This window comes from Uloborus diversus, chromosome 4 (assembly GCF_026930045.1).
Source record: "Uloborus diversus isolate 005 chromosome 4, Udiv.v.3.1, whole genome shotgun sequence".
NCBI lineage: Eukaryota > Metazoa > Arthropoda > Arachnida > Araneae > Uloboridae > Uloborus > Uloborus diversus.
In genome coordinates this window covers 117,477,662-117,504,262 of record NC_072734.1, presented here as the reverse complement: position 1 = coordinate 117,504,262, position 26,601 = coordinate 117,477,662, and the positions used below count along the sequence as shown (strand labels likewise).

The 26,601-nt window shown below is 30.3% G+C and overlaps 1 protein-coding gene across 3 annotated transcripts in view; it reads right to left on the bottom strand.

The window, feature by feature from the left end:
* Positions 1 to 1,581: 1,581 nt before the first annotated feature.
* Positions 1,582 to 26,601, bottom strand: part of LOC129220421 (uncharacterized) — a 46,254-nt gene continuing 21,234 nt past the window's right edge. For all 3 annotated transcript variants that reach the window (XM_054854842.1, XM_054854843.1, XM_054854841.1), the window contains 8 exons: positions 24,944 to 25,123; positions 22,123 to 22,254; positions 16,302 to 16,427; positions 14,525 to 14,597; positions 6,300 to 6,354; positions 2,583 to 3,412; positions 2,370 to 2,503; positions 1,582 to 1,735 (listed from right to left, as the gene is read on the bottom strand). In XM_054854842.1, coding sequence (XP_054710817.1) covers positions 1,629 to 1,735; positions 2,370 to 2,503; positions 2,583 to 3,412; positions 6,300 to 6,354; positions 14,525 to 14,597; positions 16,302 to 16,427; positions 22,123 to 22,254; positions 24,944 to 25,123 — 1,637 coding nt within the window. In that variant the 3' untranslated portion in view covers positions 1,582 to 1,628. The remainder of the gene's footprint in view (positions 1,736 to 2,369; positions 2,504 to 2,582; positions 3,413 to 6,299; positions 6,355 to 14,524; positions 14,598 to 16,301; positions 16,428 to 22,122; positions 22,255 to 24,943; positions 25,124 to 26,601) is intronic.

The following is a 26,601-nucleotide window of genomic DNA, read 5'->3' as shown; positions in this document are numbered from 1 at the left end:
TTTACAAAGACAAAAATAAAGAAATAATAAAATATATAATGAAATACATAAATAAATAAGCATATAAAACTATCTGCATTACAAAGAAGTACAAAAATGAAAATATCTCAATAAACTTCAAATTTCTTTTTAAATCATAAGAAATTTTGCCATTGTTCATTCACTGGGTTTTCGCAATTTTTCGTACCCAGTGACTGAACACCTCTCTACCTGAAAATCTACACATTCTGCATTGACTGAAACAATTTAAATCCATAGCCTAAATATGTATACTTAATTTTTCTTTTGTAGAGTTAAAAAATAAAATTTATCGATAAAAATAATATGTATCAAAATAATTGCTAGCAAGAAACCAGCCTTATTATTTTGAAAGAGAGAAAGAACGATTCACGGCAGTAAAAATTTCAAATTTTTTCCAGGAAACAATACGTATCCAAAGTAACCAATTAGGTGTCAGATAGCTTAGAATATCAATTAAGAACGCTTCTGTAGTAAATTTATTCAGAAAAAATTTTTTGGAAACTTATTTTTTTTTAAAAATATGACGCGCTGTTCACTCATTGGGTGGTGGTCACTCACTGGTCGGTCTACCCTACCAACAGTGAAGTTGATGTAAGCCCAAGTTGTACTGATTCTTGAGAAAATAGGTGGTTCTGGCATAAACGGCACAAAAGTTGAAGTTGGGCTTCGGTTTAATTTAATATGTGATAGTGGTCTTTAAATTGTATATTTTTTTCACTCAAAACAGAAAAAAACATTTAAGTTAGTAAGAAAATATTTGATAATATTTATCATTAAAATTGTAAAAGAAGTTGTTTTCATATTGCAGACCAATGAGCCCGGGGCATGTTGATCCATTTCACAAAGTTCTGCTGAAAAATTAATGTGACAAAAGTTAATGAACTGAACATTTAAAAAAAATTTGGGATGATGAGAAATATTTAGTGAAACTCATTGTAGAAAATCAAAATGTTCATTTTATTCTTTGTTGAGATTTTTAAAAAAGTAGAAAAGCAAACGAACGTGCCCTGACTATTTACAAGTAGTACACATTAGATTCCATAAATAGAACTGCCCTATGAGATAGTGACTCAAAGTTCTTGATGTGCCTACTTCAGCTTTGTGGAGGGACGGATAATAGTATGTGCAGACAGGATCATTATTTTGGGAATCCCAGTAAATTTCAGATTTACTCTGGTTTTTTGAAATTCTGAAACGAATTTGAATAATCAGCAATTTGGATGGTTGAAATTTCATTATCATATTTACAATTATTAGCGTTTTTAGATTTTTTTTTAATTTATAATTTAAGAGTTATTTCTCATTTTCAAGGGGGCCCCTTCATAAATAACCACCTTTTTTATCAAAAATTTCTAATGAAACAAGAAGTGGTTAGTTTTGAAAGGTTTCCCTGCATTAACCTGAATTAGAATCACTATTTGCTGCTGAAGAAATAATTAGGTATATACCTTTTTTTTTTCAAGAAACCTGTACTGTAGCAAACCCAGGTAAATTGTACACTAAACACAAATGTGCAGAGTATTTTTTGAAATGATAACAATCACTCATAAATTTTATTTTTTAAAGATTTTATGTTTCAATGTTATAAATAAATATTAAAGCAACACTCAAGGCAACAAAGTTTTCGGAAAAACTTGCATCATTTCAGTTGAGGTTGTTAGCTGATCAGTCGAGTCTCCTAGGCAAAGCACTTCAACAAAATTATCCCGAGATCCTAAAATATTAAAAATATTACTTAGTTAAAACTAAATGCTTTACAAATATCTTTTTTAGACATCAGCTTCACATGTTCCAAATGCAGCAAAGCTTCAAAAAAAGTAGAGGATAATGGGTCCAGAATTTATTGGTCATTATTTTGATATACACTACCGCTCATTAATTTCAATAAACCCTTGGTTTTCAGTTTTTTGAAGAAATATACAAGGAAATAAACTCTTGCATAAATTTAATCTTCTGTTCAAGCAAAAAAAAATATGTTTCACAACATACTTTGGCATAAATCTTAAACGTTAAGCCATAAACCTCAATGTTTGTGGAAAGTCTTCCACTGATCACGTCTCCAATAAAATTAGTTGAAGTTGTATAAGTAAGAACTAAAATAATGAATTGTATAGAGTAGTGTTTGAAAAATACACAGATATTGTGAGTTCATGAAAAAATCATTATCCAACCCAAAGTTATAGCAAGTTATTTCAAAAAACCAATGTACTCAATGTAATAATTATTCTGAAACTATAAGATTTTTGATTCATTTTATGAGAAGGTAAAAAATAGTTACACAAGTAAGTATTCTAAGTACAAGTACACAGTACAAAGTCATTTTCTCTTTAGCATTTGAAATGTTATACCTTTTTTTCCTTTTAAACCTTTCAGTTTCTTTATACTTTTCTTTCCCGTTTTAGAAAGAGTTGAATCATTTTTGGCCCATCTGCTATTTTCGGCTACATTTTCCAGACATTGTTTTGATTTAGCTTCTAAAAAACTAGTAAATAAGTACATTTTAGTTACAATAGTTAATTTGGTAAACATAAATTAATTTAATAGAAATCAGTAAGTAATACCAAGGATCGCTCAAGTTATCCCACTGTTTCATAAAAGAAGGTTTAGTTGTTGATGTACAAAAATTTTCTACGGAATTATTCAATTTGCATTCAGAAGTTGTGGAGATTTCACAATCAGAACATGATTTTTGTTCAGTCATTCCTTTTCTTGTACTTTCATAGGATGAAAAATCCATGAAATTATTTAAATCAATGTTACATTTTCCATGATTGCCATCATGTAATTTCACAGCTTTGATTTTCTTAAAATATTTTTCATTTTTAGTATTGCATTGTTCAGAAAAGAATGAGTGAATAGGTTTGAAACTAAAATAGTTGTTAATAAAACTTTCTTTCTCTTTTTCTGGTGAGTCTTTGTCTGACAAGAATTGTCTAATTTGCTTTTCTCTATTTTGAGTTGTACTGCAATCAAAGTTATCACACTGTAAAGAGGTAATTTTACTTTTGTTCTTTGAAATAGATTCAGAATGGAGTTTGTCAATACATGATCCTTCACAGAGTAATTCTGGTACTTTAGGACAAATAATATCTTTAATATGAAGTTGATTTGCATAATTTAAATCATCAATATTTTCACTGCATCTACTTACATTCATTGCAGATTGAACCTTCTTATTTTGAGGAGAAAAATAGTATTCCGAATGTAAACGGTCACATTTCTGATTCCACCAAAATTCATCCACAAGCTGTTTGCAGTTTTGTAAATCAATGATGCATTTTTTCAGAATTTCATAAATTGGTAAATAAGAAAAATCTGATTTTTCATGTTCACTGTTTGACAACAATTCGGCATCTAATTTATTATTTTCATAAAAATCAAATGTTCTATTCTAAAAAGAAAAAAAGCGGAAAAAATTAACTTAAATATAAAATATCGAAAAAATTAGAAAAAGTTCTTATTTATATACATTAGCATCAATACTGGAAGGGGGGAGTCCACCCCAGGTGACAGTCGAAATGAATTTTTAAAGAGCTTAGAAAAATATAAATTCTCGAATTTTCAGGTAATAAGTTTTCCATTATCCTTAATGTATCAAACATTACATTATTTTATTTTCAATATCCAGTTCATCACACATCTGCAAAAAAGAAATCTTTTTTTAAAAAATAAATTTACAATCTACTTTTAGACAAAAAAAAACCCTATATTTTTTGACGGAGTTAAAATCTCTGCAGCTTGGTTTCATAACTACTCAATTAGTTTTTTATTACTTCCTTTAACGAGAAAGGAAGTATTGTATTCGCAAAAAAAATTTATACTCAAAAATCAACCTTAATTTCCATTTTGCTCACCCCCGAATGAATGTTGAGTTTTTTTTCAACCTGACCACACGTGCATATATACCTAAGAACGTATAGGCGCCCGAAATACCCATTTTGACGATTCCCAAGTTAATTACAAAGAGTTTTCTCGTGACGTCTGTATGTATGTACGTATGTGCTTATGTACGTTGCATAACTCAAGAACGGTATATCCTAGAAAGTTGAAATTTAGTATGTAAACTCCTAGTGAGGTTTAGTTGTGCACCTCCCCTTTTGGTTGCATTCGAATGTCTCAAAAGGGCTCTTTTGCACATTTTTCTTTTTTTTTGGGGGGGGGGGGAATCATTGTTAATATGTTGCAAGCTCAAGTGGTGTTATGATTTGGCAAACATTTGGCAATATATCGCCAGTCTTTTGGTCGCCAAGTTTTGTCGCCAACTTGGAGATTTTTTTTTAAAATCTGGTTTCAATTTGGCCACTGTTGGTGATATTTAGAGTTAACTATTGAATCACATTAAAATTGCCGATAATGGGTAATAACATTAAATTGCTGTGAAAGGAAGTCATGTGATGCACACACACATCAGTTCGTTATCTTTAGAATTTTTTAGAACATTTAGAACTGTCAGAAGTAATATTAATGTTGATTGAAAAAATTTTGGGAATTTTGCTGGATCAATTCTCCTAACATTGAACCTCTTTTTTTTACACTAAATCACTCAACTTATATACATGTGCCAGCACATTAAACAGGGTGTTTCAGTTAAATGTTTCAGAACACCTAAGAGCATCCTGACAACTTGAAATCACATGGCAATGAGAGGTTGGAAGTGATTTCAAAACCAGAGAAATTTTTGATATGCCAGGAGTATTTCAGACTATTTGGAGTCCTATGAGCCAAAAAGATGTGAGGAGTGCATTGAAGCCAGTGGAAAAAACCTCTAACGCTTACTTTGACCCATGTATCTTTTGCTGTTTTACAGGTAAAGTTAAAAAGATTTTTCACTTTTGGTCTCTTTCTTTATGATGCTTCTGTGTATACATTACCACTCCAGGAAGGCATTTCTGGCATTACATTACTGTATGGCATTATTACTGTACGATTTTGAGTTGTCAGGATGTACCCTTCCCGTCTTAGAAGTTCTGAAATGTTTAACTTAAACAGCCTGTATATATACACAATATATGTATACATACAGTCGGACCTCCATATATCGAACTTCCACATATCGAAATTTTCTATATATCGAAATCCCAGCAAATTTCTATGTTCATTACATAGAAAAATTGTTTCTATATATCGAAAAAGTCTCTATATATCGAAATTTTTTGCGAGACATTCGTAGTTTTTTTCCACTTTAGACTATGTCTCATGAAAAATGAAGGTTAGCGGAGAAAATTATGATCACTAAAGGTTGCTACGAAATTCATAAGGAATAGGGGGTTCAAGGGTGTGTAGATAGGGTCGTTGTTCCGTTCTGGAGTTCTTACATTCCCTCAAGTTTATTTCAAATCTTAGTTGCAACCAGTAACACTAAAATCAGTGTCAAGTTATCCCTTTTGTCTGTTGATTATCATTCCTAGTATTTTTAGCTTCAGTAAAAATCATTCAAGTTAAGTAGATTGATTTTTTACTTTTCTCTCGATTACATTGTTAACACGAAAATCCCCTAATGTGGCGATTCAAGTTGAATTGCAGAAGAATGAAGGTGTATGAAGGAGCAAAAATGTAATTTCTGTTAAATTTTTAATTATTAACTTTCATTTAATCCGATGCTCGTTTAAATTAGAAGTTGGGTTTCATGCACGAAAATTAGTTTTAATTTTAATGTTTTAGGATATTTTTATGATAAAATAAGATTGTGTTTCTATATATCGAAATTTCTATATATCGAATTTTTTTCCGGCAATTTGCTACTTCGATATATGGAGGTCCGACTGTATATATCAATCAATACTTTTTATGCATAACTCACATGAACAAGAAATACAGTTAAATAAGGAAAGAAATAATGATTATGTTAAAATTTTTGCTAAGTTATTAAGATTTGTTTTTAATTTTTAAGGTTTTTTTAATGACATGAGAGTATTTTTTGCTCTTGGGCACTAGTATGAATTTTGCGAAGCCTTTTAAATCCTTGTTTTACATTTTTCTATTGTTCCATAAAAGAAGCTTTAGGTGTCGATATTGAAAAATGCTTGTAGCGAAAATGTAGTGTAGGAAAATATTGATGCATTATGATCTTTTTTATCTGATAGCAACAACTTTCAGTTTACCTGAAACTTATCTTTTTTTAAAAAATATCAAGCATTATCACATATTGTCCGCTGGTAAGATTTCTAAAAATTCTCCACCCTTGTACGCTTGAGGATTCAAGAAATATTTGTAATAATATCAAATATAGCAATATTGGAGGATCAAAACACAAAATTATGTAACAAATTTTAACTTACATTGTTTCTTAATTCAGAGACTGGATTCACCACTGTTTTCTTGTTCTTATCAAACCTTAAAAGGTTGAAAGCATAATGAAACACTTCGGCAAAATACAATAAATCATGCAGATGAATAGTTAAAAACTACCAGTAGTTAATGAATATATATATATATATATTTATTTAAGTTTTAAGTATATACATATAACTTGAATATTTTATCATAATGACTGGATAAAATTATAAACTCAAAGGTGAAAAACTGTGGGTTATAGTAAAACTTTGCTCAAATAAGTCTATTTCAAGCCATAACATGAATCAATGTTTCCATTAGTGATCATTAGTTGCTTTATTTTTCAAAATAAATGACAAAGAACAAAGATATGAATCAAAAATTTAAATTCCTATTTATGAAATTCTAAATTTCAGGTACTCACGTTAATAACGGAATTTTTTAAAAAATACCAAGCACTTTTCATAATGCACTTAAAAGGACAAAATGACTTTTCTGAGTCAGAAAGGACAATCTAAGAATTCCTGTAGTTTTCAAAAATAACAAGAAAATGACACCACAAACAAAGAAAAGTGCGGCTCAAGTCATGAAGAGAATTTCTTATAATTATCTAGCTTTCAATCATAACTTTGAGTGTTGAAACATGCATATTTTTTTTTATTGGGAATGTTTAAAATGACTAGAACCACACTTTTCTTCGTTTGTGGTGTCATTTTCTTGGAATTTTTGAAAACTAAAGGAATACTTAAATTGTCCTTTTTGATCCTGAAAAGTTATTTTGTCCTTTTGAGCGCATTTTGAAAAGTGCTTAGTATTTTTTAAAAATTCTGTTATTTTATTCTTTTTAGCGTAAATGTATTTCAGAAATAGAATAATTTTACCATCACGAAATTTCACCTTTTTTTTCATATAAATGCTCGGTACTAAAAGGGAAAAAAACCTATATGTTTAAAACTTAGATCAGTTGGCACTAAAATTTAATCATTGTTCCTCTCTAGGATTTATGCTTGCTAATTTCATGTTTGCTTCAGAGAAGTCTTGATTCAAAATTTTCATTATGATTGCTTTTAACATTACTTTTGCAAGGCAACAAAATCTGTAACAACGAGTTTTATATTCAAACATTTAATAGGGAAATTACATGAAATTTGATGTTTTCCATCCTAACTGAAATAATACTTTTATTTCAGAATTTTAATTTTTCAGCGCTAAGTTGTACCTTAAGATTAAGCAAATTGTTTAGTGAAATTCTGAAGTCTCTAAGTGGTCTAGTTGCAGAGACATAAGTAAAACCAGGCCTCAGATTTCTCCGTAACAATCAGGCCAAGTATAATAAAAGTGCTTAAAAATGCATTTTTTTGGGAAAATAACAACAAATAGTTGTGTTTCTAGATATTATTTTCTATTCTTAAAAATTATGAAATAAAATAATATACAACTTAATAAAAAATTATTTGGCAAATTGCTAGTTTCTATAGAAACGTCATTTTGCCATGGTTTACGGTTGCTCCTTTTTAAAAAAAATCGTTCAGTGTCTCATTTGATATCCAATGATTTGAGACTCTTAAATGGATGCCTCACTTGCCAAATCGACTAATTCCATAAAACAAAAAGTAGAAAAAAGTTATGAAGAAGATGGTGTTATCCATGGGAGTAAATAGGCCCTTGTGTTACATTTTCTGTCATCACATGGTCAGAACTGTGAACCAAAACTTTAATATAAATTCACATGCTAAGCATTGATAAAGCACTATTAAAATAGAAATGAGGATTCTTTAAAAAATGGAGTTAATGGATTTGGCAACTGAGGCATCCAAATGCACGTTTTTTTGAGCAATCACCAATTGCTTATTATCTTCATTTGACCCAAGTTGATGTTCTGAATTTTCCTTACCATGAAAACAAGACTAGCTAGTTGTTTTAATATTTATTAAGAGGATAAATTTGCATTCATGCTAGGCTTAACTAAAGCAGATTCACTATTTAAAAGGGTTTTGTAAAATTGTGTTCTTTCAGGAAAAACATCAACATAGATGAACTTAAAAAGCAACATTTTAACTAAATACAGAATTTCCAGATTACTAATCCCTATCATTTAAGATTGATAAGAAATGAAAATACCGTAAAGGTATACACTGTAAATTTAATCAGTATAAGGGTGCAATTTTGCCATAATAATCAAATCTTTATGACTGCATCCTAATGATCATTTCCTTTTTTTAAAGATATGCCTTGTATCACCTAATTTAGAAAATCACCAGTCATAATATGACGGGTGCAAATCTCTGCTCCATTTACATTGAACTAATGTTGTACATAAAAACTTAAATAAAGCTAAATATTTTTTAGGGTTACAATATTATTTATGGTGCGGTTTATTGTTTAAGCTTATTTTATTGACTGAATGAATTTACCGAACAAACTCTGTCATCGTCAATTTAACCGTCTGCTCGAAGTATTTAAAATCGAATACAGTAAAACCTGTAAAGTTGACCACCTTTGTAAGTTGACCGCTTTTGTCAGGAACGGAATTAGTCCCGTCTTATATAATGAAGGAAAACCCCTGTAACTTGACCACCTCTCTATCTTGACCACCTGTCTATCTTGACCACTAATATACACCAGCTTTGGTTTGAAGTATTGTAAAAAACCCTTTGTAAGTTGACCACTAGGCAAAAGCATTAGATTGTACTAAAAGTTTCATCAGTTGTGCCTCAAATAAGTAACCAGACATTTTAGAAAAACCTATAAATATTTATAGGTTTTTCCACCGAAAAATATTGGGCTCATGTTAAGTCCCAGAAAATGCACCAAAATTCAATAAGGAGGTATTTTGTTGAAAAGTAGATTACCATGGTTAAAAATGTACAAGAAAAAATCAAATAAAGAATTTGAGTCCCTTTTGACTTGCTATGAATTTTTAGGAATTGTTAATATCAAGTAGTGTTTCATAAACAATGAGGCTTTTTTTTTTTTGATCGATTCACAGACATTTTAAATTTGTATGATAGATACTTTACGCGCCATTCTGATAAATAATCTCTAAAAATATTTAAACAACATTTTTTCTTATTGTTTTAAAGTAATGTCAAACAATGACAGTGAGTTTAAAGTGTTCCAATTAGTTAAAAAATGAATGTATGGGACAAGAAATGACAAAAAAAAGTTTTCATTACTACCCTTTATAAGTTGACCACCTGTCTAAGTTGACCACTAAAGTTGCGCATCGCAAGTGGTCAACTTACGCAGGTTTCACTGTAGAACATTTCAGACACTCAATACTAAAAAAGAGGAAATAACAAATGAATTAAAAACCTTTAATGTACCATGCTTTTAAAAAGAACTAAAAAGTATAAAATAATTTTTTCAAGCTTCATGCAGATTTAAAGCGCCATACAGTTTCAGAATATCTTACAGCTTGCCTGGAAAATTTGTGATTGTGAGCATTTAATAGCTATCCAAATATTTGTCAGCTTTAAAAGGAAAAAGCCACGGGGAGCAAGTACTACATAACTATAAATGTAAAGAAAATCCATCAATGAAGTAACTTACACAACAGTTCATACTATTTGCAGAGCAATAAAAAGCTCACAAGTATTTTGGTAGCTATTAAAACTCACAGTCACAAAATTTTCCAAACAATCTGTAAGAAATTCTGAAACTGTTTGGAGCTTTAAATCTACATGAAGCTTAGAGAAATTATTTCATACTTTTTAGTTTATTTTAAAACTTTTTTACTTCATTAATTATTACATTCAGAAACGGCACTAGATTTTGAAACTTATATAAGCTTTATTATTGATACAAAAAAATTCAATTCATGTCAAAACACTCCAACATAGGAGAAAACAGAAGTTTATAGGTGAATAATTAATCACACAATTAATTTCAGAAAATTTGCCAAAAATACCAAGTATACTAAATTGATTTTTTTTTCTTTTTTTGTTTTTATATGTGTGTTTACTCTTTCTGCAACCTGTTGCGGAATGGTTACAAAAAAAAAAAAAAAAACCCTTGTGTATATTTTTACTGTTGTTAACCCATAACAGGAGAGGTGAAAAAGTAAGAGGTAACAGGGGATGTGAGGTCTCAGAGACCGTTCTACTTTCTTTTTTTTTTTTTTAAATCGTGTAATTAAGATACATTCCTGTAAATTCTCTTAAATATTCTTTGCATTTTTGTCAGCACAAGGAAAAAATATTTTTGAGTTTTGAACTGAAATATACCTTTCCCGAAGAAATTTAACAAATGCCTAAAGATTTTTCGAGAGAAATCATATGCTGCAGTAAATAATTTACTATTCGTAATAAAAATAAATCTATTATCAATTAATGATTTTATTTAACTTGTTTAATATATACAGGACATTTTATTACTAGAAACTTGATTATATCACATTACGGGAAAATTTTGACAGCCCTTTAACTATTAGTATTTCACGTCGTATTTCCAGGAATAATTCAGCCTTTATTGTCCTTCGAACATCATAGCATAACTTTTGCAAACTTTTCAAACAATTCTCAACCTCATCTAGAATGTTTTGCATTTCTTCCGCACAACCCGGATCAGATAAATGAACCTATATCTGCGGTTCTAACGTTAAGAGCCATGTCTACTACTGCCGAAAATTGTAACACTGAGGGGGAGGAGCAGTCTCACAGACCGCTTCTAAAGAATACAATGAAATTTAAAACCAGATGCACCTGCCAAAACATCCTGATAAACAAAGGAGGTGTTCAAGGTCAACAAAAAGCTATTTGGAAAAAACATTCAATCAGACAGAAAATAAAATAGAGGTGGTGGGATGAACTTTTGAGCGGTCTGTGAGACTGCACCTCCCCTGTTAAATTTTAAACTTTAGGATTAATAGATGAAAGAAAACATATGTGTATTCAGAATTATATTTTAACTTAAATAGTTATTTAAAAATGTAACGATTATAATTTGCAGCCTTTTCCCTTCACAGAAAGTAACTGAGGATATAAAATGAAAAACAGGTTACATACTAACATATTCAATAAATCAGGGGTGTAGCTTATCTATTTATATCGTCTTTGGGATATTGTATTTTTACTTAATTCAATGGAAAAGATTGGAATAACAAGCTGTCAAATGCAGAAGAGCCACTTTGTAACAGAAAAAGAAGAAAAATAAATAAGAATTTTATTTTTTACACATTAGGGTCATTCCATATAGATTCAACGGATGAGTTCGCACAACCATTTTTAATTTTTTTGAAACTCATATCCCAAAATGATGCATATGAATGATGTTTAAAACCACTTTTATTTTTTCTCTAACCTTAACCCTTGATTTTTTAGGGGTCATCAAAAGTGATTTTTGCAGTCAAAAATGGGACTTTTAGACCTTTCATTTTAGCCAAAATCTATTTGAATTACGTTTATGGCAGTTAATTTTACGCTTTGATGTTTAAGTGCATAAGATGATAGTCTCACATGCTGAGTTACGTGAGTGTAACTTAATAATTAAAATAATGGCAACAGGTTAAAGTTCCAGGTCAAATGTAAAATTTTTGCTCAGTTCAAAGGGTCATAACTCACTTAGGGGATGGAAACACAAAATGAAATATGGCAAAAACTAATCACTGGAGTCACACTAATGAGAAAATATAGCTGTAATTGTGTGTTTGTTTACCCTTTACAAATTACAGCCCCTCAAAGATCAGTAAATTGAGAAAAATGACATTTTTAGACCCCTGTAAATCAAAAGGGGATGGAATTAAAAATGAAATTTCTTGGCCAATTGAATATTCCATTCTAGTACTATACATTTTATATATATTGTTTTGTGTATTTGGTTTGTAAAAAAGATACAGGTCTTTGAAATTGAGCAATTTTGCTAGTTAATTTACACACTAAAACAGAAATAAAAAGTGTGAAAACTTCATTGCACTTTCTTAAATGGCCTATATAATATATTATACTGAAAAAACATATTTTAAGTATAAAAAAAAAACTATTTTAATTTGACAACTTAGAAATATTTGGACATGAATGAGTAGTTCATACTTGATTGACAGCTTAAGTAGTTAATTTATAGACTATCTACACACACAAATTTTCAATACACACAATTATATTATCTACATACATTAACATATCAAAATTGCCTTAAACATATGCAAACTTGTTTGAGTTTAGTTTTGAAAAAATGAACTCACTTAGCAGTCCTATAGTTGTAATGGTGACTCAAGTATATGGCGTTTTAAAATGCTTTATCAAGGCACATTCATAATTTGATACTTCGAAAATGTACTAGGAGCAAGACAATGACAGGGGTTCTAAATTTAGTGATCAACACAATCTATGTAATAACTTTTTTGACAATGATGGGCATTTTCCTTTGATAGCCGCTTTAGTAACAACTTATTCTTCATACCTATTGCTAGGGGACATTCATTTTACAGTGATAATATTTAAATACGGTGGCATAAAGCAGTAATTAAATGTTGTATTGGGAATTTTATTTGCAGATTCAAACCTTTCTTGCAGCATTTTTTCAGCTAATTTAATATACTGAATGCTCACAACGATACATGCAATGGTTAGTAGGAAAAATGCAGAAGGTATAAATTTCTGTAGGAATTAAAATGTGACTTCTAGTAGCTCTTTGCAAGTTAGTCTTAATAGTATCAATTCTTTTTACGGTTCTTCTGATTCTGTTACAATGTCCACTATCGTGTGATATTGCATAGAAATGCCATTCAGCTCTCAAGTTGACATCCGTTTCGTGATTACATAAATTAAGAAAGTTCTTTCTATTTTTGTTGTGTATTTAAGTAAAGTATTTCAGTACGCCACATGCTGTGTCACCACCAGAACTATAGTACTACTGTGTGAGTTCATTTTCTTAAAACTACACTGAAGCAAGAAATGAAAAACTCGCCTTTTTTTTCCTTTCAACTATGTAGATAATGCTTTTGCATGTGTTTAGGCAAGTTACATAAGTTAATGTACAGAGCGTATGTTTGTATGTATTAAAAATTTGTGTGTGTAGATAGTCTATAAATTAACTACTTAAGCTGTCAATCATGTATGAACTACTCATTTATGTCCAAATATTTCTAAGTTATCAAATTAAAATAGTTTTTTTTATACTTAAAATATGTTTTTTCAGTATAATATATTACACAGGATATTTAAGAAAGTGCAATGAAGTTTTCACACTTTTTATTTCTGTTTTAGTGCGTAAATTAACTAGCAAAATTGCTCAATTTCAAAGACCTGTATCTTTTTTACAAACCAAATACACAAAACAATATATATAAAATGTATAGTACTTGAATGGAATATTCAATTGGCCAAGAAATTTCATTTTTAATTCCATCCTCTTTTGGTTTACAGGGGTCTAAAAATGTCATTTTTCTCAATTTTCTGATCTTTGAGGGGCTATAATTTGTAAAGGGTAAACAAACACACAATTACAGCTATATTTTCTCATTAGTGTGACTCCAGTGATTAGTTTTTGCCATATTTCATTTTGCGTTTCCGTCCCCTAAGTGAGTTATGACCCTTTGAAATGAGCAAAAATTTTACATTTGACCTTGAACTTTAACCTGTTGCCATTATTTTAATTATTAAGTTACACCTACGTAACTCAGCATGTGAGACTATCATCTTATGCACTTTAACATCAAAGCGTAAAATTAACTGCCATAAATGTAATTCAAATAGATTTTGGCCAAAATGCAAAGGTCTAAAAGTCCCATTTTTGACTGCAAAAATCACTTTTGATGACCCCTAAAAAATCAAGGGTTAAGGTTAGAGAAAAAATAAAAGTGGTTTTAAACATCATTCATATGCATTTTTTTTGGGATATGAGTTTCAAAAAAATTAAAAATGGTCGAGCGAACTTATCCGTTGAATCTGTATGGAATGACCCATTACTTAATTGTGATACATAAATCACTTTTCATCAAGGGAAAAATTGATTCTCACAAGCAACTGTATTGGAATTCATATACCTGAAATATCGTTTAATAAAAATCAAGTAAATCTAACTTTGTTTTTCAAAAACTATATTGCTTAAAATTCAGCATCACTGCACAGATAGCATTGTAATGGGAGAACCTTGTGACATATTTGTTTACTTTGATATGCATGTACAATAAACACACACAATTAAATGATTTTCATCATATTTATACGAAATATCTATATAATATTAATCATATATATATATATATATATATATATTTTATCAGTCTTACAAACAAAGAAAGTCTTTATCGCTGTTAGATTCATCCTCTTCATTTCTAATTTCATCATCTAAAAGTGTATTGTCTGAAATGAGCAAACATTTTATTGTAAATCTTAAATTTGGAAAAATCAAAATTAATAGAAGTACACATTTTTCTTTATAAAGTATTTAAAGTTTACATAGCACTATGTTTGAGGTATCATTTAAACTATTTAAAGTAAAATTCTTGACAAAATAATTTTTTTAATATAATTTCTGAGAGCTTTTAATTTTCTACTACGGGCAAAGCCGTGCGGGTGCCACTAGTTAATAACAAAAGACATTTATGAAAGATTGAAATCTTTCAATGTATGAAAAAAAAATGATAATGATTTCCTGGAGAATAATGATCTGATGCCTTGCTTGCAGTAGGATTTTAAGGGAGTGTACATTCTGTACCATTTATTGCATTTGTATGACAAGGTAAATAAGTGTTTTGAGAACAAAAAATGCTTAGATGTTGTTAACATTGACTTTCAAAAAAAAAAAAAAAAAAGTTTAAAATGGTTTTAGTATATTGATCTTTTAAGCACACTGGTTTGCAGTAGAGTAAAAGAGAAAATTTATATTTGGTTTAAAAATTGGCTGACTGGAAGGGGGAAAAAAAATAAATTTTGTTGGTGACCATTATTTTTGGACTCATGTGCTGAGTTGTGTTCCACAAGCTTCAGTTTTATGATTAATGATGTTAGTGGTTTTCTGAGAATATCAATATTTTGGATGTAATGATGGGCAAAGTTATGGGGATTGTGGACAATTAAGAATAAGTGAAAATGCTTCAAGAGGAATAGTTAATGATATTAGTGGAAGGCCTTCTGAGAACATCAATATTTTTGCGAATGAGTTATGGGGAATGTTGATAATTAAGAACAAGTAAAAAACTTCAAGAGGATTTAGATCAGATTTCTAAGCAGGCAGCCAAGTGGGGTATGTCAATGCTGAAAAATGTCAAGAGCTTCATTTTGGTCATGGAAATAAGAATGCAAGAATCTACCATTAGTGAAGAAACAGTTGCTGATTTGAGTGATTTAGTTAGTCAGCAGTGCAGTACAGCAAGTAATAAAATCAATAGAATGCTGCATTTTATCAATAGATCTGTTTGACATAGTTCTAAGGAAGATATTCTCTAACTTCATGCATAAGTTCAGTAAGGTCACATTTAGAGTATGCTGTTCAGCTTTGGTCTTCTTATCTTATGAAAGATAATAATTAATTGAGAAATGAAGACTACTAGGTTAATAAATGGACTTTCAAACTCGATAATGAATTTAGGCTCAAGTTTAAAAAACTTAATATGCCTATTTTTTACAGTCTCAGCCTTTGCTGCCTTGAACAAAGGAGAATCAAAAGGAACATGATCCAGTTATTTGAATTTCTAAAAACAGAGGATGTTGACAGGTTAAATTTTTGTACAGATAACAAAACCAGGGATCATTATTTTAAGCTTATTAAATCCCCAGCTAACATGAGATTAGAAAAAATATTATTGCAATAAAGTTGTAGGCATTTAAAATAGTTTACTCGAAGCAGATGTAGCTTCCAAATGGATGAATAGTTTTAAGAAAGCTCATGATCTTTATTACAGGTTAATAGAACTAACTAGAACTAGCCTAGCTAGGTTTCAGAGCTTGTTACTGATTCACTGGTTGTCACTATTCGCAAGTATCTTTGTATTTGTATCAAAGTTGTTCAGAGTAATATAATATAGTATTTCTTAAAATTCAAGAAAAAATAAACAAAAAGTATACCATTAGTTAAACAAATTTCAATCAAGCAGTCAAGAGCAAGTTTTAATTCATGATCAACTACAGTCAATTTCTTTTTCAGCAATATTTGGTAATTCCCACCTTGCATCAAGTAGATTTTATTTAAACCTTTAATGTGAAAAATAATAATATTGAAAGAGTCTATTGAGTTATGCATTAGAACTTACTTATTTATACACAAGAATGAGAGAAAGAACTTTTTCTTAAAAGAAAAGTGACAAAATCACTTCAAAGGCAAAATTGAGAGCAAGATAAAAATTTAAAAAGACACACACACACAAAAAAAAGATAGTTTTTTCTTTAATTTTTTTCCCTTAATTTTCAGTGTCCACTCCTTGATAAGATTTTTTTAGTGGGGCAGGGTTAAAAATTCACAAACATTGTTCAAATATTGACACAAACCCAATAAACTGGGGGGGGGGGGAGGGGGTGTAATCTTTACTTATTTTCTGATTTTAGATACAATTTCATCAATAGCATGTTCTATACTGAGAATTTCTGCAAAATTTCAAGAAGAGTGACAGCAGCTCTGGTCTGTAGTTGTTGTAAAGGAAAATTAGAGGAAAGAAACCCTTCTCACAGAAAAAGGACAATGAGACAGAACAAAAAGAATGTCAGAGCAGCTTCAAACAGCTAAAATACATATTTATCTTTAAATACAAGTCTAGTAGATGAAAAATAATTTCAACCTTTTTGTAGAAAAACGTACTGGACGGATTGTCTGACAAACAATTGTGTAAAATCTGGAATATTTTAACTTTTCAGTATAGCAATTTTCACTGACCAGCAGAAAATGATGTCAGAAGTAGTGATGTGCCGGATCATCAAAAAAAGTAGATCCGCGGATACGGATACGGATCATTAGCGTCAAGATCCACGGATACGCATCTCAAAATTTTTTTTACTCAATTCAACTATACAAGTATAAAATTTGTTATGGAAGGTATTCCTGTCAGAATAATGGCAGTTTCTTCAAAAAATGTCAACTGAGGCAAAAATATAATTAAGACTATGATTCACTCTTTAAAGAAATCTCTGTTAAAATTGAGGCAGAGTTGGAAGGAATGGGCCAGCGCTGCATTAATGTTTAGATGGAATGTGAAAAATTATTTCTAGCTTAGTCGGTACATGTAGGATACAGGAGCAAGAGTGTAAAGCTGCTACTGGACAGGCTAGAAATAATTTTTCGCAAATCATTTTCAGCATAAATGCAGCGCTGACCCATTCCACCGAACTTACTCCAACCGACGAAATACAGAGCCGGGAACACCTTTACAAACAGTAAATAGAGAATTTAGTCTCACCTTTTTTTTTGAAGGATGCCGAGACAAACAAAAATGAAGAGTAACAGAAACCCCAAATCAATAACAAAAACTAATATTAAATTAAAAATTAAAAAAACAAAACATGTCCCAGAGAGCCGACCTCATATTAAGATGAATTTCGCAGGTCAGATTACACATTTGTTAACAAATATGAACTGACAGCAGGCAAAAATTTTAAATCATTGAGCCTTTTCTCCTTATCTTCCGACTATGAAATCGCTACCAATCACGTGTATAAAGGCTTAGAATTGCATTTAAAATCTACTTTACAAGATTACAGCTCCTACTGTATATAAGTTGGAAGTTTCAAATAAATATCAAATGCAGAAAATTTTGTTCTTTCAATTAGAGCCAACATTTTTTAACGTACGGATAAATTTTTACTACCATAGTTGTGAAAAACATTAAGTCGGTTTTTAATTAATATCTCCGGTAGTTGTTCTACAAAAACAAGGCCAAGCTAAGAACACTTTTGATCAAATCACTATTTGAATTAAAAATGAATTATCAAAATCGGTTCATCTGTTTAGGAGCAACGATGCCACTTTTAAAACCTATGATACACACTTTTAAAGCTTATTTTCCCTTTCTTTTTGCAACGGGGGGGGGGGGGGGGGATACGAATTGGCTTCTGAAATAATACCTTATAATTTAAATAGGGAATAAAACCTAATTTATACCGAATTTAAGAGTCTTTTATTCAAATATTTAAAAAATTTTAGAATAGAAATGATCCGTTAGAGATCCGTCAAAAAAGTAACAGATACGGATACAGATCTTTATTTTCCCTCGAATATCCATAGATACGGATATCTTAAACATCACTAGTCAGAAGCGAGATAACCTACCAAATTGTCAACGTAAAACCAGGGTTCCACTGTAGTCATATAAAATATTGGTTTTTCAGCAATGCCCAATTGTACCATGCAACAAAACATCTATATATATAATTCTCTTACGTGCCGGCAAATGAAGGGGTGAATTTCTAAACCTCTGTTGGCAACACTTCGCCGATAAATCATGTAAACAAACTTCTACGTTGTTTTGAAATCTTGAATCACAGAATACTCAACGAACTTTTTTTTTTTTTGAGATGAGTTTGAGTCGGGCTGTGGCCCATTTCAACCTTAATCAGCAAAGAAAAGCTCAAAGAAGGCAGGAAACCGTTCTTGAATCCAATTTAAGACGAGCCATTTCCAGAGTTGTATTCTCTGATTCGCTGCCGATAATTTTTAGCGGCTGGGGAATTTTCAGTCAGCAGTTCCTTCAACAGATCAGGTGCGTCACACAATGCCGGTAACCGCACCTTTCCGTCATGGCAACATTTAGTATATTTATTTGCAGTATTACGCTCTTTCTGCCAATAAAGAGCACCACAAAATTCGCATTCTTCACACATTGCTCCACAATCATGTTCATCGGCAATGTTGTTTTGAACGCGTAGGTGCTTTGAGCGTCGTCTATTCTCTGCTTCAGTACGACAGTTCAGTTCAAAATGAATAACCGAGAAAGAATTTACTTTATTCCTTTTATTCTCAGCTGAAAGGTTTCGCCAAATTTGTTTAGGGTTATAGTAGTTTTAGTATTGTGCAAGCAAAGTAGCCTTGGCGAGTTTTCGCGTTTTTAGTTAAACCATTTTTTGTTCGTGACGTGGCAAGGATTCAGAATAACAACAAGAAGGACAAACGTTTGAGAAAATATGTTTGGTGCTCTCTGAGCCTGTTTTTAGTCATGGCCAGCTCTATGTGGCATTATCAAGAACAAGATCTTTTGAAGCAGTGTCAGTTGTGGCTCCCAAACGGGACATTTTTAATTGTGTATATGAGGAAGTTTTCTCAGATTAGAATATATAAGAGTGTAAATATGTAAATATATATAAGAGTGTAAATAATGTAAATACATCCCTCGGGGGAGCCTGTAACCCCTAGAGGGCGCGTCCCCAGGTGGCGGATAGGGGAATGCCTTCATTGGTTTTCCAATGGGTGGTAGAAGGGAAATAAAATACCTTCCGCGGACCAACAGGTAGAAGTGCAATCTCTCCAAAGCAATGACAGACACTTTTGTATCTATAATGGTAAAGTTGTGCACATTGCCAAGGCAGTCATCTTACATACAGCAAAGTTAAACTGTCGAAAATCTGGCTAAAGCAGACAAATTAACATTATGAACGTAATTTTCATATTGGTTAAATGGATGGTGACCTAAATGCAATTACCAACTTTAATTTTTACGGAAAATTTTAGCTAGGCTAATGTATTGGCATACAGCGAGCGAGCGAAGCGAGCATGGATCGCGAAGCGATCCACAGGGAACTGCGTAAGCAGTTCCGGGGGTTGGCGAGCGATAGCGAGCAGGGGGCGATAGCCCCCTAGTAGTAGAAAATTATATCTAATTCAAAAGTTTTGTGTGTACTGAATGAAACCAGAAACTATCCAATAATTAAGAGTACAGAGTAGCTAAGAAATAAATAAGTTACATTACGATCTATTTGGTTAATGATTATATGAACAATTTCAGTAATAAAAAATGATGCTATTAAAATATTGCATTTTTTAAACATTTTTGGCTTTGTAACTTGCAACAAAATATTGTGAGTTTTTACATCTATTCGGATGGTCCTTCAAAATTGCTATATCACTAATGTTAAAATATTTTGGATTAAATGTTACCCTTCAGAATATCAGTTTGATAAATTTTTCTTAAAACACATAAAACTTATATTATTTTTAATAAACATAAACTTTATTTCCAGGTTTTTTTTTTTTTTCTCATCTGTCTAATTGTCTCCATTGTCAAAGCATAAGAACTGTTCAACAGGTTTTACTTGCATATTGAAATGAAGCAGCAAATTTGCAAAAAAAAAAAAAAAAATGCTTATATAAAACATGCTACAAATGAAATTGTGTACAAAAAAAAAAAAAAAAAAAAAACCCTAAGCATTACAGATATATTTCACTAATCTATTGGAATAGCATAAATTTTTAAACAATATGCTTTTTACCCCCGGCCTTGTTTTTACCTTTTATTTCCTATCCCATTTTTTATTTCTAGTACAACGAAATACATAAAATCAAGGTTTCACTAATTATTTTGTATAACCTACAGCATGAGGAGAGTGTCCATTCTTTGAAAATTCATTTTTGGTCATAATCATGAATATTTATAGCCTAGATAAAATTAAAGCCATATGCAATATGAACATTGACATAAGGCTATGAACAAGAAATGAAAAATATAAAGCTTTGATGTCATTTTTCTTATTTTTAATTTAATTCTTTCTAAAATTGAATTTGAAAAATTAAATGTTTCATACTGAATGATAGGTTAAGTAAGGAAGAATGCACATCGCTCTTGCAAATTTAACATAACTTTAAAAATATAATTAAAAGGGTTTCGATATGTACTGTAATATTTAGATATATATATATAATAGCTAAGTTCTGATTAAATTTTTCTAGGATTTAATATTTGATCAAATTAATTGGTTATTATAAACATCAACTGCAGAACATGTTTTTAATATTCAAAATAATGCTTCATATTACTTATTTGCAATAAGAGATTAGAAATATCTGCTTTTCTGGTAGTAACAGTGCAAAACAAAAATACTTTAATTGGTGAAACTAACTAAAATAAGATGCAGTATGCTCAAAATGTTGTAAGACACAAAGAATATTAAAACAGATTGAGTATAGTATTATATTATATACATTTACTATATATTCAATGCTAAAAAGCTCAATATACAGCAACTGAAGCTTTAGCCATTAGTTGGCTTACGCTTCTATATTCTGTGCTCTGGTCAAACTGTGCTCTGCGCCATCTATATTCCAAACATATTAATTTCTGAATAGCATTGAATGCTATCGACATATTAGAATTCAATGTCTATACTTTTTCATTCTTTTCAAAATGGACAGCCAATGCTACCATTTCTATTGCATTTAATTACATTAAAATTTTATAACAGCGTCAATGTTTTTATTGTGTGAGTTATGTAGGCTCACTGGCATACATAAATGCAGGCGCACTAACTGTTTTGCCAAAGTTCATCGATTGGGTTTGTTCTCTGACGTGGAGTATCCAAAGAAAAATGTTTTTTTTTTTTCCTTTTTGGTATTCCTTTTTTACAATTTTAGCAAGTACAGTATATACGCCAGTGTACTTATCACCCAGAAAATATGGCAAATTGACTTGTTCTTGCTTTATTATCAACATAATAAATAAATGCAAGTTCTCAGTAAAAATCATTTATTTTAAATAACAAACTTTAAAAGCAGCCACAGTGTTGGAAAATAATATGCTGAGAGAAAACACCAAGTTGTTAGACAATAAAACAATATTTAATACATTAAATTCACCAATATTTAATACATTGTATATCTTTCATTTTTATAAACAATATTTTAAAACTTAACACTATTAAATAAGAGTTATCTGAATCAATAACAAAAATTAAACAGGCTCAAAATACTTACTGTAAGCATGAATGATATGGTAAAGAGCTAGCAAAGTTTTGTCTAATAGGTGATCATCTAAAGAATCAACAGACAGAATTTTCATCAACAGGGACACAACTCCAAGTTTTCCAAACAATTTTGAATTACTTTCTGAAAAGAAATGAAATTAAATGTATAACAGATTCAAAAAATCTATAGGTGTCCTTGAAAAATAATACATTTCATAAGGCACAATTTAAAAAACAAAAAAAAGTTGTTCTGTTTCAATAAAGCAAATTAAAATAAATATCTACAAGAGAAAAATACTACTACCATGCAATGTTAACAAGATAAAATCCTTGAAATCAAAATAATAATAATAATTACATTTTAACATTAACTAAAATAAAAAACAATATTATAGTTACTTTACTTTTTAATGTTAACACAAAGTAAAAAAAAGTATAAGGAACAGCAATATTTTTTTTTATATTTTTTTTCTTTCTAAGAAAGAAAATTTAATGTATTCAATCTATAATTTGCATACATAGTTTCTGCATAGGTTTTATTTAAAAGGTTATAAATCTCATAAAATGATATTAATTATGCATTTCATTTCTACAGAAAAAACAAATTTATACAAAACTATGTATAGTAATTAGAGATAAATAAAGCATTTGTTTCAGAAATAAATGACACAAATTACAGCTGAACCTCCAATGAACTTCCATTTATAAAGAAGTTTCCTATTTGAGGAAAATTTCTATGTATCATGATTTTGAAAGACGTTCTTTGTTATTGATACCATGAAAAATAATTTTGATTTAAGAGTCCCCACTCCCTCATTTGTTTATTTACTTATTAATTTTTGAAATTTTCCAAGTCTAGCTAGCCTTTGGCTTAGCCAGCTGATTTAGGAATTCTACCGCTAATTGTCTGCATACCTACTTTGAATTATCAACCTCCTAAGAATAACATAAACTTTTATATAAAGCCTGTTAAAATTTGTTCTTCATAATTCATCCAACGCTTTTACAAAGGTTTAACACATATGTACCAGTGGCTCACACATGGGAAGGGGTCCGGGGGGGTCCAGATCCCTTCCATCGCCCTTGAATTTTTTTGATTGACCATAATCCTATGTAAGTAGCATGTAAAATAATTCCAAGCAAAGGTAGCAATAATTTCAGATATAATAGAAGAAAAAATAAAATTCATTTTTACTTTCTCTCTTCCCCTGAAAAATCAAACTGTAAATGAACATAAATTGTTCAAAAATGACTATTTTACTTTGCTGTTTTTATTTTTAATTATGAAAATAGCAAAACATTCATTCTTGTGCATTCTGGTGCTTTAATTAAGTATTTGGTATTAATAAATTTTATTAACTAATGCTAAGAAATTATTCAATATTCTTTTTAAAATGTTTTTTGTCCCCGAAAATCAATAAAATCAAAAGAATGTGCTTGGATGTGAGTTGGAGTATGATATAAGAATAGTGGACCTTCAATCCTGGAACCCCCGCCCCCCCTCCCTTGAAAAATTCCTGTGTGAGCCACTGATATTTACTATACTTATTTTTTAGGACTGCCAAATGATACCAATAAAAAGGAGGAATAATTGATAAGAATACTATGATCAGCTTCAGGAAAAATAAAAAAACAATGAATTATATTTTGTTTTAAGAATTTTTTCTTTTTTTTTAAAGTAATATTTCATGTTACATAATCATATAATATAAATTTATTTAATTTGCTTTCTGATATAACATTCAGTTTCCAAATATTAATTTGGCTACACAGCTGCAACTGTCTTTTTCTAATTTCAGGAAAAAAGAAGAAAAATTTGAGAGAAGGAGGTTCCGAGACACGGAGTTTGATAAAGTTATGAAAATGTGAAACTAGAACAAAGTTGATATTTTTACACAATTTTTACATTAATATTTTACTGCATTAACAATGTTCAATATTTTATAGCACAATTTGCTATAATTACACATTTTGCTAATTTTAGAAATTACTGTTTGACCACTGATTACATAGAAAAGTCAACTTCCGGTTTAGAACCAGCAATGAAGGCATCTATTAGTTTTCAAGGGTGCCAGTTTTTGCAGATGTATGTTAGCCTTTAAATGAAGCACAGTCATATTCAAATAAGCGGAACACGCACATCAAATTTTTTCTTTTCCCCCTCATTTGGATAGACTCGTCTTTACTGGACCTTAGCCAATTCCATATAATCTGTGGTCAAACTGTATTCTGATCAAGAATTTATACTTCACTTTAGGTAAAAAATTATCATTAGTGATCATCCCTAAAATATCAATTTTAATTTATCCTTAATAGAAATAATTGAAACTATAGAACTATATAGCTCCAGAGAGCACACTAAAATAACTTTTTCATGGCTCGACAGTAATACTCTGGAATGTAAAACTCACGTCACTACTGTTCATCAATAGCTTCTTCCCACATTTTATGAGTGAAAGGAATTTCTAGAAAACTAGCAACTTATACATAGTTTTACCTGAGCCCCAATGCCTCCCAAGATTTGAGAGACAAAATGATTGTTGATATAAGATTTGTTTTTTTAAATGCAGCTTCTGCTGTTGATAAAGATCATTAAAGTTCCAATCCAATACTGACATGGTAGGCAGAATTCAAAAAATAGAGGTTTTAAAGAAAATTTATTCTCAAGATAAGTATAGAAAAATGTTATGTTAAAATTACAGCAAAACTGAAAATTTTTGAAAAGGGGCAGTCTTTGAGATAGGCACGTTTAAGATAAACATATTCAACTTTATTGTTACAGATATAGTATACATTACACAAAGTTATCAATAAGACATAAATATACAAACCATGTTGTAAAGATGTGACACAAATGATTCTAATGATGCCTTTTATGTTTTCTAAAGTTACTTTGTTTACGTCATAGATACAAGAATTCTCAGACAAGTGAAGAGACTGAAAATGTTTTTCCAAACTGTGCTTTAGAATGAGTACACCATTAAATTCTGCAAATGCATCTTGGTTTTGCACTAGAAACATTGAAATTTAATAATTTAAACTATAATATATTTTTTTTTAATATATAAACTGTCTGAAAGCAAAAAAAAAAAAAAAAAAAAACTTAAAATGTATCAGAGAACAAAAGATATGCAGTACATAAAAGACAGTCAGCTATTTTATTTTTATTTTTTAATACACTAGCATTCTGAATTTTTTAAGCATAAAACTATTCATGAAAATGATTAAAGTGAAAAACCAACATAAATAAAGCACGGATTTGGAAGAAAATACAGCATCTAGTTATTTCAAGGCTACAATGGAGCCACTTTATCAGTGCATCAGTGTATCTCACTAAAATAACCAGAAAATCACAAGAGAACTAACAACAACCACCACATGGACACAGGTATTTCTACCTAAGAGGGCCAACCAATAGGAATTCAGGACACAAGACGACAAACAACCATTGTGTCCTGAATTCCAATGGGTTGGCAGTCTTTGGTACAAATACCGGTGTCCACATGGTTGTTCTTAGTTCTCTCGTGACTTTCTGGTTGTTTTGGTGACCTTTTTGCACTGATGAAGAGGCTAAATTGTAGCCTTAAAATAGCTATATGCTGTATTTTCTTCAGAATCTGTGCTTTATTTACGTTGGTTTTTCACTTTAATCATATACTAGCACAAAGTTTATTTGAAAATGCTTCACTTATTCATAAAAATATTGCAGAATATCGAGTAGTAGGAAGTTAACTAATATGTTTGTGGACAAAATTTAACAATAAATTTTAGGATGAACACACATTTTTTCTAACATTCTTTAGGATAGACCTTACTATAGCTGAAGCAAGGGTGATAGTGGACTTAAGTAAAATTTTCTGAAGACTGCGTGAAAATTTTCGAAAACTATGAAGAAGCTTGACCCCCCCCCCCCCCCCGTAAAAACTCCTGCAAATATGCACACAAAATAATTGAAAAAAAAAACATTTTTAACGTCTTTTTGTTTTTTTAATAATTTTTCAGTTTTAGAACGCGTTGTCAGCCTAAAATTATTATATCACAAACACCCCTGAGGTGAAGCTAAATTTCATATTTTTAAGTCTCACATCATATTTCCTTTCCCGATAGGATAATAAGGAAACTAAAAGTTTGGAAAAAATACTTAAGTTTAGCACACGCTATAACAAGGCTATTTTTCATGCAATAACAAGTTTTACTGAGCTTAATAATACAGTCCATGATAAATTGGAACACTAGCACTCAAGCAATTCCTTACCTCAAAGTTTTCATTTTGTCACAAACTTTTGAGAAGGCTGTAGGAACTTCTCATAATTCAAACTACCTATAACTTGAAGGTTCTAGTCGGTCCTCTAGAACTTCAAGTTAACGAGAGTTGAATGTACAAAAATGTGTTAGAAACAATAATAAAAAATGCTCCAAGGAAAACAGAAAAACGGTATCTGCAGAACCTTTATAAAACAAAATCAAAGTCAATATAGTTAATGCAATA